The sequence below is a fragment of the Rissa tridactyla genome, chromosome 25 (assembly GCF_028500815.1).
Source record: "Rissa tridactyla isolate bRisTri1 chromosome 25, bRisTri1.patW.cur.20221130, whole genome shotgun sequence".
NCBI classification, from domain to species: domain Eukaryota; kingdom Metazoa; phylum Chordata; class Aves; order Charadriiformes; family Laridae; genus Rissa; species Rissa tridactyla.
Window position 1 is genome coordinate 1,095,969 of NC_071490.1, and position 10,893 is coordinate 1,106,861.

A 10,893-nucleotide genomic window follows, 5' to 3' on the forward strand; every position below is an offset into this window, starting at 1 on the left:
ACTGGTTTCGCTTTCTGCCCTGAGTCCTTTTTCTAATTGATTTTACAGCAAATTTCACAATTCCGCCTCAAATTTCCTAATTTTTTTTTTGCGGGGGAGGAAGCTCCCACTGTTAATTTTCAACCCAGGCAGGGAATTTTGCTAGCCGTAACGAATTTTTGCATTTCCGCTGATCGATAATGTATAAATGCCCCCAAAACCTCGAGTTTTAGCTTAGAACTCCTGGAAAAAAAAAACCCCGAGCGTTAAAATCTCACCGAATTCTGTGATTCTGTTTTCACACAGAATTTAACAATTTTAACAGAATTTCTTTGATACCACAATTTTTCAGCCATCGGGATGGGGCTGAAGGGGCCGTTTTATTTATTTTTGTGTCAAAAAGAGACCGAAATGCTCACATTGTATTTTTTTAGGGGAAAAAAACCTAAGTTTTATTGGGTGAAAATGTGCTGAATTAAGAGATGTAAAAGTGAGCAAAACTGGGGGTTTGGGGTTTTTATTATCTGTGGGAGAGACGGGGGGCTGGAGATGGGGGAGGGAGGATAAATATGGAAAAAAAGTCTTTTAAAAATGGGGAGAAAAAAGAGGATTTTACTAAAATTGTCTTTTCTGAGAGTTAAGGAGAAACCGTGGTGTGGCAGCAGAACTGGGGAGAAAAAGGTGAAATTCAGCAATGCCGAGAAACGGGTTTGTGCTGGTGAGTGGGCTTTTACCCTTTTTAAAGTGGTTATTTTAACTGAAAATCCCCTTTTTTGGCAAGTTTTGGGGTGGTAGGGATTTTATTGACATTTTTGTAAGGATTTCCATGTCATTAATGAGAAAAAATGGGAGCGTGGAGCCTCCGGATCCCCCTAGAGCTGCGTGAGTTCATCCGGTTCCCCAGCAGGAAGTTTGAAATGTACCTTTTTTTTTTTTTTTTAATGGAAATTGCCTGGAAATGGGAGGGAAAAAAATAATGCTGACATCAGCAATTCCAGGATTTTTCGCAAATCCAGTGGTTGGAGTGGGAACACCGCTCGTCGTTCCAGACGCCGCTGGGCCCGATGGTGCCGCAGTCCTTCTGGTCCTTGTCCTTGTTTTCCTTCCACGTGTTCCAGTAGCTGGAGAAAAAAGGAGAAAAAGAGGGAAAAAAAGGAAAAGAAAAAAAATTATTAAAAAATAAAAACAAGCCCCGCGGCAGCGGAGCTCTCAGGAAGAGGTGAAATTTGTAGTTTGAGGGAAAAAAAACCACTAAAAATCTCAATTTTTTTTTTTACCACCAGCAAGAAACCGCTCTGACAACAGCATTTTTCCACCATAAACCCTTCAAATTGCGTAAAACTAACAAAAAACAAAGTTTTGGTGGGCCAACTTCTTCTCTTCCCATTTATTTTAGGATTATTTTCCTGGTTTTGGAGGAATTTTTACCTCAAATTCCCCCGTTCGCCGTTAGTCCAGACCCAAGTGCCTTCTACCAGTTGATCTGTCACCCCCAGCCAGTACGTGCCGCTCCTAATATTGTCCTTCAGGAAATTCTACAAAAAAAAAAAAAAAAGGCAGAATTTGGTTAAAACACTCCCAAAATAATAATTCCTGTGGATTATGGAGCGTCTCGAGGCTTTTGAGGTCATCGCTGGCAATATCCGAGTGGTGTTTTTTTGGTAAACAGTGAATAATTTGGGTATATTTTAAAAAAGTACGTACACAGCACTCTGGAAAGGAGATTTTGAGCTTTCTTTTTTTTTTTTTCTCCTCCGTTTCTAGCACTTTTTTCCTTAAAACAAGAAGTCATGGTCAACTGAACTCGGCTTGACCCTCGTCACTGCTCTCCACCTCTAAATCTCATGAGCCCCATAGCAAATTTTGGTTATTTTGAGCCAAAAAAAGAAGGTTTTAGAGTTCCTGTGGTTGCCGCGATGGGAATTTTAAAAAAAAAAAATAAATGGGTATTTTGGGGCTGAGAAATTGGTTGTTTTTTTGCTCGGGAGTGGCCGACTGACCTGTTCCAGCTCGGAGTTGACGATGACGAGGTGAGCGCCTTGGTCCGTGCAGATCTCCTGCGCATCCGACCAGCTCATGGTCTCCGTCGAGAAGGAATAACAGCTTTTCTCGAAGATCTTCCAACCGGCCGAGCACTTCTTGTCGTCATGGACAGATCTACAAATCAGCGCTGAAAAGGACCAAAAAAAACCCCCAAAACCGGGAAAAAAACCAAACCATAAATCAATTTTTCTCAGCCGACAAAACCTCCACGGTGCCCTCATCAAGGTGGCATCTCAAAATTGGTGTAAGTCACCCAGATTTCCCATTGCTGTGGTCTTTTTGAGCGGAGATCAGGTTTCTCTCCCGGCGCGTGACGACGGAGACGGAGATCCGCGGATTTTTTTACCTGCCATATCCTGCAATTCCTCGTAGTATTTGTGCATCCCAGTCCGCATCCGCATCTGGTGCCGGCGCGTCTCCAACAGCTCCTGCCACACTGGGGGGAGGGCAACGAAGTAAACAACCCCCCCTCCGATATTTTTTTTTCTCCTTTTCCCCCCTTCATTTTACCCAAATCTTGAATTTCCCACCCCCGGGATTTATTACTTTTCCACACATAGAAATCTCATTTTCCTGCAAAAATGTCCTGCATTGCCGTGTGGTGGATTTTTTTTCCTCTTTAGGTGACATTTTGCTGCGATATCGCCCAAATTCTCATGTAATTAATCACTCATTTGGCAGCCGTTAAGGATTTTTGCACGTCATATTTGATTTTTGCGGGATTGTCTGTAGGATTTATGTCCTTCCCTTCCTTTAAGAGAGATAACGGGGTGGTTTTTTCCCCCGCTAAGATCCTACTCAGGATAAATCCCATGATTTGCTCCTATTTACACCCTTCTGGGGCTAATTCCTTCAGGATTGGGGCACGAGCTTGGTCGGCCATCCGGTTCTACATCGCTTACCCCAGCGTAATTCCCGGTGGAAATCAGAAACAAATCAGTCAAAACCAGCATTGATTTACTATGAGATGGAGCAGAACGAGGAGCCACTCGAAAAGACAATTCAATTTTTCCTTAATTCACATCAAACGGGCAAAACTGGTGCCAGAAAAGAGCCAAATGCTGAAAAAAAAAGTGTCACCGCGGGGATTTGGGTCCTACCGTTGGCTTCATTCTCCGAGCAGTTCGACCTCAAGAGCTTCAATTCCTCCATAATTTCCATCTCTGAAACAAAAACGAAAGAGAAAACACGGCTGGATTGTACCAAGGAATCGCCAGCGGCATCTAAATTTGCCCAATTTATGTGGGTTTTTTTAGGTGGAGTGGGGAATTCCGGAGCAGATTCCAAATTTGCCCAATTTCTGGCGTTTTAGGGCTGAGTGGGGAATTCCAGAGAGGATTTCCTCTGGATTTACACCCTGGAGCAAATAGGGAGTGGTGCTGGTGCAGGCAGGAGGAGGCAGTACCCGGGGCCGGGGCGGGGGGGCAATTTTGTGCTAAAACTCAAAAATTCCCATTCACGTGTGGAATTAAAACCAAACTCAAATTCACACGTGGAATTAAATCACCAAATCGTGACAACAGACGGGCTTTAGCTGCGGTTCTCACATGGACGGACACTTAAAGCATCATGTTATTGTAGAGAACTATATAATTATATATAATATATAGTATATTTTATATATAATATATTTTTAACATTGAAAATGCTTTTTTTGGGGGGTGTTTTAACCAAATTTGCTGCTTCCCAGCCTGACGGGGACCCTTCCAGGGATGCTCACGCTTCATCATGGCCAAGGTGAAGAGCAGCACCCATGCAACAAAGCTGAGGGCTACCAGGACATAGAGGATGGCCACCGACGTCATCCTGCGGCTCTGTCCCCTGTCACCTGCGGGTTCCGGGTCACCTGCAGAGAAGAAATCGGGGAGAAATCCCAGCTTTCTGGGTCTGGATCCAGCTGAGGCCTCCACTGCGGAGTAACGGCATCGGTCGAGTGTGACTCACCCTTCTGGGAAGGATTCGGAGATGCCGGTTTCCCTGCCAGGATGTAAACCCCTGTTGGGAGGAAGGAAAAGAGTCACGGGGGGGGGATGTTTTTGGGGTATTTTAGGGCCAAATCCTGCTCCACGGAGGTCCTTGATGGCAAAGGTGTGCTACCTGTGCCTGCTTTGCTCCTCTGGCTCTGCAGATCTTCGTTGGGCACCGGCGATTTGTGGCCACGATCCGACTCCGACAGGGAGACGTCGTCATAATCGTCCTCGAAGCTGTCCGGGGATGCTACGCCAGAGGGAAAAAATGGGTGAAAATCAGGCCTGTTAACCCACTGGGAATCCCAGGTGTTAATGATCGGCTCAATCCTTCAGAAAGCGTGAAAAACGCGATTTCCCTTTTCCCTTGGGTACACCCGCAGCAAGGTTTTTACACCCTTTTCTCAATATATATTGATTTTATCACTTTTATAGAGTTTTATAACATCTTTCAGAGCCGGGTCCTCCCCTCAGCTGCAAATCTAAGCAATTCTGCTTGAAATTTGAAGTGCTTTGCGGCAGGAAGGGATGAATTTGAGTAGGGAAAGTTGCAAACACCATCTCTGAGGGAGGACGGAGCGATTAATTCCCTCTCAATCCCCGCCCAGCGTGGACTTCCGGGATATTTTGGGGTCTATTTGATTGCGTTCCACAAAAGGAACCATATCTGGAAAGAAATGCCACATTTGACCGACCGAGCTGAAAATAAAGCCCAGTTCAGCCTCGGGGAGGCACCACGGGCAGTTCTGCTTTCCATCAGCGCTACAAAAAAGCCTGAAAAGGTGAAAAAAAAAAATATGCTGATTTACCTGGTCTGAAGTCACCCACGGGTGTCATTTTCCCAGCGACGGAGTAAATTCCTGCCAAAGAAAGGAAAAGAGCTTTGAGGAAAAGGGGGAGGATACTCAAAACCACCAGTTGGTGCTTCTTTGCCGCCTGCGAGGAAGTTGCCGATGTTTTTTTTTTTTTAAGGCCCGGCGTGGAGTTTACACCTGAAACGGTGGCCAAACCTGGAGATTTTGGGACTTCTTGAGCGCAAAGTGGGACCCGCGTCACTCCGAGCGCCCCAAAAGTGTTTTGCCACCCTCCGTACCACAACGATGCTTCGCTGCCAACACCCTCCCGGCCCCAAAAAACACACGTCAAGGACACACGGAAAGCGGGGAATCTCCCCAGATTTTACCTGCTTGTCTCACCAGCCGCTTGGTGGGTGCTGGGGGACCCAACCAGTTGCCGTAGGTCTCCTGCCGGGCCATGCTTGCCCTGGGGCAAGTAGCTGCGCAGGCGCCCAGTGAGGAGCTAAACCCCTCGGCACGCGTCCCGGCACACCCCTCACCGCCTCCAGCACCCCATTTTGGCCGGCGGTTCGGCCCTGAGGTTTCGGTTCCTTCTCAGCGCCGGGACCGGCGGTGACATGCAAATGGGCGGCGAAACAAGGGGTGAAACTGCCCTCATCCCTTGGCAAAAATTAAAAAAAAATTCACCTGTTCCAGTGGATTTGGTGAATTTGGCACATTTAGGGCATGAGGGGCTTGGGTTTGGGGGAGAAACGGTGATGCCAAAGGTGGGATTTAAGGCGGGATTTAACGGCAGCTCCTCCAAGGATTTGAGGGTTTGGGTTTTTTTTAGGGATTTTAGATAAAACCACGGATTTTAGCTAAACCACCTGGTACCTACAGGTGTTAAACACCACGCTGGTAAAATCCCAAATCTGCCAGCGGAGCCATGCCGGGAGGGGAATCCGGCAATGTGACCCTTTCGGCAAAACAGGCGTCATGCTTCAGCACCCCCGAGTTGGAGATTTGCATACGCACCCCAAAAAACACATTCACGCCTCGTTTTCACTGCTCTCTCTTCCCTTTTTTTGGTATTTTTTTACCTAAACCCTGGGAAAAAAAAGGTGTGCACCCACCCCCCTCGGTGCCGCGTCAGCTGGATTTATGGGAGTTTTGGTTCAAGTCACAATCAAAGTGCTTTATTTATTGTTTTTGTTTTTCCTGATTAACTGGCAAGTGATACGTCGAGCCTCATCGCAACAGGTTCGCAAAATGTTAACAAACACCCCCAAAAATCTCTTAAAGACTCCCCCCAAAACGACCCCTTTGAATTGTTTAACCCCCTCGGCCACAGCGTTGTGCAACTTCCAAGCAGCGCATCCCGCTTTTAGGAAGCTGCGGGGCCCATTGTTGGACAACGTTCCCCCCAGCCCAAAACCTTGTGTTTTCACCCTGTGCTTGGTTTTGCCCCCCCCTTTTTTTTTTTTTTTGCTTTTACCCCCCCCATTTTTAAGACGCTAGCAGCTCCGCTCACAGATCCAGGTCCTGGGCATGGCACAGGGAATGTCGTTCCAGTAGCCATTGGGGAGGATGGTGGCGCAGTCCTCGCCTTGGTGGCCTGCGTCATTGGGTTCGCCGCTGTTCCAGAACCTGCGGGGGGGGTACATCGTTTTGGGTGGAAAACTCTCATTTTGGGAATTTGTTACATTTGGGTTTGTTTGGGTTTTTTTAAGTAGGGGGAAGTCAGGCAGAGCACGCACCAGCCCCGCAGCATCTCCTGGGGAGGGCCCCCCAAAAAAACCCTTCTCCCCCCGTTTAATTCAACAACGCAATTTTAGTGATTTTTCCCATTTTCCCCCCATTTAATGCAGGAAAATATCTCCGCTTTGATCACGGTGTTTTTCCCCCAAAATCCCAAGAATGAGGAGATCCGTTAGAAAGAATCCCTTTGACTCCGGCTGCGGGATCTCGGTCGGGAACTGACTGAGCTGGGGGGGAACCAACGCTCTGTGCGCATTCACACCTGGGTATTCAGCCCCAAAACCAAAGCGAATTTTGGGGAAAAAAAGCCAAAATCTTGCCTGCAGCCGGGTAGCTCCTCTTACGTTTCCCTCCACTTGGCATTTTCAAGTGCCACAGCAGCACGAAACTTATTTCCGTGCTTCTTAAGCACTAAACCAGAGCGGATGGGTGCACTAATGAGGGCGCGGTGCCATTTTTTGGGTGAAAAAGGGGCTAAGGGGGAACAAAACTGATTTTTTGGGGGTAATTTACCCTCTGATGAGGCTGAAAACGTACGTGAGAGTGAGGGAGCTGCCGTCCACCCATTGCCAGTTGCTTTCTTTGTCCATGTCAGTGAGGCCCAGCCAGAACACTCGGTTCTCCATGATGTGATTTGCCAGAAATTTCTGCAAACGGGGGGAAAGATTTTAAAAAAAAAAAAAGGGGGGGCAAAAAAAAAAAGCAGCGTCAGGAGGGGAAGTGGAAGGCGGCGGCAAAGGGATTCAGTGGCGCCAGCAGTCAGTGACATTGGGGAGCCCATCCCTTGCAGGGGACAACTGTGATATGTCATAAGCTTGACAAAAAAATGCAACGTTTCCTGTAGGAAATGGACAAAAGTGCTGAAATTTCTAATATCTGGAGGGAAAAGCTTTTAAAAAGAGCTTTAAAAGCCAGGTCGGGGAAAGCAGCCTCCTACATGGGAGGCAGGGATTCTCTAAATTGGGGTAGAATGCCACTTTGTGCACCCTTTGGGTTCTATTGCTGTAGTTTCTTCTGTAATTTCTGTAAATTTCTAAATAATTTAAATAATTTCTAACCAAATTCTGTTATTCCTAGATGACGGCGGGGCGGGATCGCTGTGGAGCCAGGTGAGAACCTCTCGTATCCCCAGGGAGCCCCTCGGTGTCACACAGTCCCCGGAGGGGCAACTGTTTCCCTGGGCTTCCCCACCCCCCCCGGCAAAAAAACCTTAAATCACGCCAGTCTTTTGAGGAAAAATTCACGCAATTTGGCCAAATCACTTCAGAGCCAAGCTGAAACCTCAACCGGTTGTACTTTTCCCCCCGTGCCATCCGCGAGCAGTGCTGAGTCGTCCATGCTTAGCTTTCCACTTGTGGAACTGGAGTCTAATATTCCTCAAAACTCATGGAATTTGGGAGTGGTTTTTTTAAACTTTTTAAGGGATTTTTCAGCTTACATTTTCCTGCTCGGTGTTGACGACGGCCAGCTGGGCGTTGAAGCGGGTGCAGTGTTCTTTAGCTGCCAGCCAATGTATGGCGGCCGAGGAGAAGAAATAACAGGTTTTGGCAAACTGCTGCCAGCCGGCTGGACATCTCGTGCAGAGAATTTCTGAGGGAAAAACAGGGCATCGGGGGAAAAAAAAAAAATCAAAGGAAAACATGTGGATGAGAGAAGGGGGGCAACAAGGGGCTCAGTCCCTCACCTGAGAGGTTGCGCGCCTCCTCCAGCGCCGCATCGAGCAGCGCCAATGTGCGGTTCTGCTCCTGCTTCACCTCTGCCAGCTGCCGCAGCACTGGCTCCGGCGCGTCCCTTTCCTCTGCCAGAGAGAGAATAAAAAGGTAAAACAGCTGCCGCAAAGACCTAAAAACCCCCATTTTTGTCTCCCTTCCCCTTTTCCTCTCCGTCCCAATTAACACTGTGGCTTTCACTGGGTGTTTTTTCCTGGTGCGAGTTACCATTCTTTAAAATTCAAGCATAAAACCTCAAAGCCCTTTCGTTAAATGAGCTTTTTATCGTATTTACGGACAGGCTGAGAAAGGGATTTTTTTCCCTAATGATATCTCAAGCTCATTAAGATTGGCTTCGTGTGCTCCCAGTGCGCATTCTAGGAATCTTTAGAGCATCCGCCCGCTATCACATGTTTTGGGAATCAAGAAAGACTGAATTTAATGGGTTTTCCATCAAAATCATGTGCTCACCCAGGACACGGAGACGATCCGACAGCTCCTTCCCGCACTCCGCTTGGCACCGCGTCATCTTCCACCGCATGTTCTCCACTTCTTGTGACACTGGAAGGAGGAAAACCTTTGCTTTTGACCCCGTTTTGCCCCTGCCTGCACCTGGTATTCAGGATTTTTCCCTGATTTTCCCCAAAACCACCTTTTCCTCAGCGTACCGTTCAGTAGTTGGCCATGAATCGCCTTGAGCTTGCCAGAGAGCTGTTCATCTAAGAGGAAAATAGGAGGAAAAAGCTCAAAACACGTCTTGACCGTCTCTGTCCTGATGGAAAGTGGTTTTGGTTTATTTTTTTTGCTGGAAAAAGTACGCTGGGAAGCACCAGGGGGGAAATCTGTGCAGGTATTGAGGGTGCGGTGGGTGCCAGGGAACTATTTTGGGGTGAAATGTTGTACCGAGAGCGCGTTGGACCTCCGAGAGGTTACGCCAGGCCATCGCGTGGCTGTTCTCACTCCGCATCCGGGCTTGTTCCAACACCTTCCATGCCGCGGATACTGAAGGAGAGGAAGAGAGCAGCCACCTTCACTCTGGATCCATCCCCGGAGAGCTCACAGGGTGCAAAATGGCCTTCAGTCCTAACTCAGAGCCACTTTTTGCTCCATCTTCTAGTGTTTTCCCCCAAATCGTGCCCGCGCTTGGCGAGGGGAGCGAGGGAAACATGGCAGACTCACCTCTCTGGAGACTGACAATGGTGAGAGTGGTGAAGAGCACGAAGGCAAGGGCCAGAAGCACATAGAGCAGCGCGACGGCTCTCTCCGGAGACAAGGCTAGGACAGACGGCATTGCCAGGGGTGAAATGGGGTGAAGCAACCCCAAATAATTCCCACCCCCTCCAGATATTTTCTTCAAAAAGAGCACAAAGAGGAGGAATCCCCCCAGAAACAACCTCTCGAGTGGCTCCACCACCCTGTTGTCCGCGTTCAAACCTCTTTTTCCTACATTGTGACCCAACAGAGGAACCAAACGTCAAAACTTGGCTTTAACTTCGGAGAAAAAAACGATTTAAAGAGCCGAAACCCTCTAGTTTCATGTCTCTGGGTCCCCAAAGCCGCTCCCTCGCCCTGATACCTCCTTTAGGTGCTTTTCTGGGCTCTCGCTTCTCCAACTCCGTCCCCTCGTCGAAATCCCATTTCTCGTAGGTGCCAATGGCACCTTCGCTTTGTGACATCTCTGATCCTTTTTCTTTTCCCTCTCTCAATATCGCCCCGATTTATGTGGTGGGGAAGATGCGTCATCTCATCCTGAGGCGGGTGGGGGGGAAGGAAATGCTGGCGTTTCATAATTCTAATTTCCCAGGGCGGGGGGGGAAGAAAAGTAAAAAAATCTGAAAATCTGCGCACTCAGGAGCTTTGGAGCGGCCGATGTGCTTGGGTTGCCCCTCGCCACGTGCCACAGCCGCTTTCCTGTTGATTTTTTAGAAGAATTGGTTAAAAAAACACACTTCGCTTTCCTCAAAAGAGGCTGACACCTGCCCAAGGAAGTGGATTTTGGAGGCTTCATGCCAAAACAGCATTCTCCGAGGCGAGCACCTAAAAATAAAAAAAAACAAAGCTAAATTTTGGGGAATTCTTTAGCATTTTGTTCAGCGTTTTTGTGATAATTCCTTGCATTTTTAACATGAGAAACTTCAAATTGTGAAAATCCTATTTTTGAGGGGCACTATTTCCTTTATTCCTTCTCCGGAAAATTCTGTTTCTTACCCAAACGCCCTCAGGGCTTGGAACCAGGCGTCCCCTGGGCTGACTTTCAGAGAAAACGAAACTTAGAACTTAGGAGTGACTTCAACTTTGTCCACTTTCAGATGAATTTCACACAGGGACCCTTGTCAAAACAAACACAGCCAAAAGCTGAACATCCCTCACTCTGGTTCCCCTGCTCTTGGGGCAAGCTGCTTCCTCCTTTTGTCCGATTTCCCCTTTTTCGATCCCAAATTTAGGGGAAGTTGAGGCCAAACTTCTCCCCGGGCTGGCCTTTCATGCCTTTGGGGCTCCAGTGCTTTGCAAGAGGCAACGGAGCTGGTTTTGAGTCAAAATGCTGTGAATTCGGCCCACGGGCTCTCGTGGGGGTTCCCCTCTCTGCTGCCAGCACGCCATTTGTCCCGGTGGAGTGGGAGAGGTTTAAACAAACTCAAGGATGGCGCTTTTTAAGCT

General features: G+C 48.0%; 2 protein-coding genes across 3 annotated transcripts; both read right to left on the reverse strand.

The window, feature by feature from the left end:
* Window positions 1-690: 690 nt before the first annotated feature.
* LOC128901480 (hepatic lectin-like) lies at window positions 691-5,812 on the reverse strand. The gene is made up of 10 exons (XM_054183507.1): window positions 5,173-5,812; window positions 4,799-4,849; window positions 4,120-4,239; window positions 3,967-4,017; window positions 3,743-3,868; window positions 3,123-3,185; window positions 2,369-2,458; window positions 1,980-2,149; window positions 1,408-1,514; window positions 691-1,100 (listed from the first exon to the last, which is right to left on the reverse strand). Exons 1-10 carry the CDS (start codon window positions 5,243-5,245, stop codon window positions 965-967), a joined length of 987 nt encoding a protein of 328 aa, XP_054039482.1. The 5' UTR covers window positions 5,246-5,812; the 3' UTR covers window positions 691-964.
* Window positions 5,813-5,936: 124 nt separating this feature from the next.
* Window positions 5,937-9,963, reverse strand: LOC128901481 (C-type lectin domain family 4 member E-like). Of its 2 annotated transcripts, XM_054183508.1 has the most exons (9): window positions 9,812-9,963; window positions 9,415-9,510; window positions 9,139-9,237; window positions 8,904-8,954; window positions 8,707-8,796; window positions 8,211-8,324; window positions 7,965-8,116; window positions 7,064-7,173; window positions 5,937-6,415 (listed from the first exon to the last, which is right to left on the reverse strand). In XM_054183508.1, the coding sequence occupies exons 1-9, from the start codon at window positions 9,909-9,911 to the stop codon at window positions 6,283-6,285; spliced, it is 945 nt and encodes a 314-aa protein (XP_054039483.1). In that variant the 5' UTR covers window positions 9,912-9,963; the 3' UTR covers window positions 5,937-6,282. The 2 variants fall into 2 exon arrangements, with proteins under 2 accessions (XP_054039483.1, XP_054039484.1); XM_054183509.1 differs by lacking the exon at window positions 9,139-9,237.
* Window positions 9,964-10,893: the final 930 nt, after the last annotated feature.

Coding starts and splice junctions, on each gene's coding strand:
- LOC128901480 (XM_054183507.1), bottom strand. CDS start 5,245: ATGGCCCGGCAGGAGACCTACGGCAACTGGTTGGGTCCCCCAGCACCC. Junction 4,018..4,119: donor GAGGAGCAAAGCAGGCACAG/GTAGCACACCTT, acceptor TCCTCCCAACAG/GGGTTTACATCCTGGCAGGG. Junction 2,150..2,368: donor GGAATTGCAGGATATGGCAG/GTAAAAAAATCC, acceptor GGTCCTTTTCAG/CGCTGATTTGTAGATCTGTC.
- LOC128901481 (XM_054183508.1), bottom strand. CDS start 9,911: ATGTCACAAAGCGAAGGTGCCATTGGCACCTACGAGAAATGGGATTTC. Junction 9,238..9,414: donor CATTGTCAGTCTCCAGAGAG/GTGAGTCTGCCA, acceptor CCTCTCCTTCAG/TATCCGCGGCATGGAAGGTG. Junction 8,117..8,210: donor GGAGGCGCGCAACCTCTCAG/GTGAGGGACTGA, acceptor TTTTTCCCTCAG/AAATTCTCTGCACGAGATGT.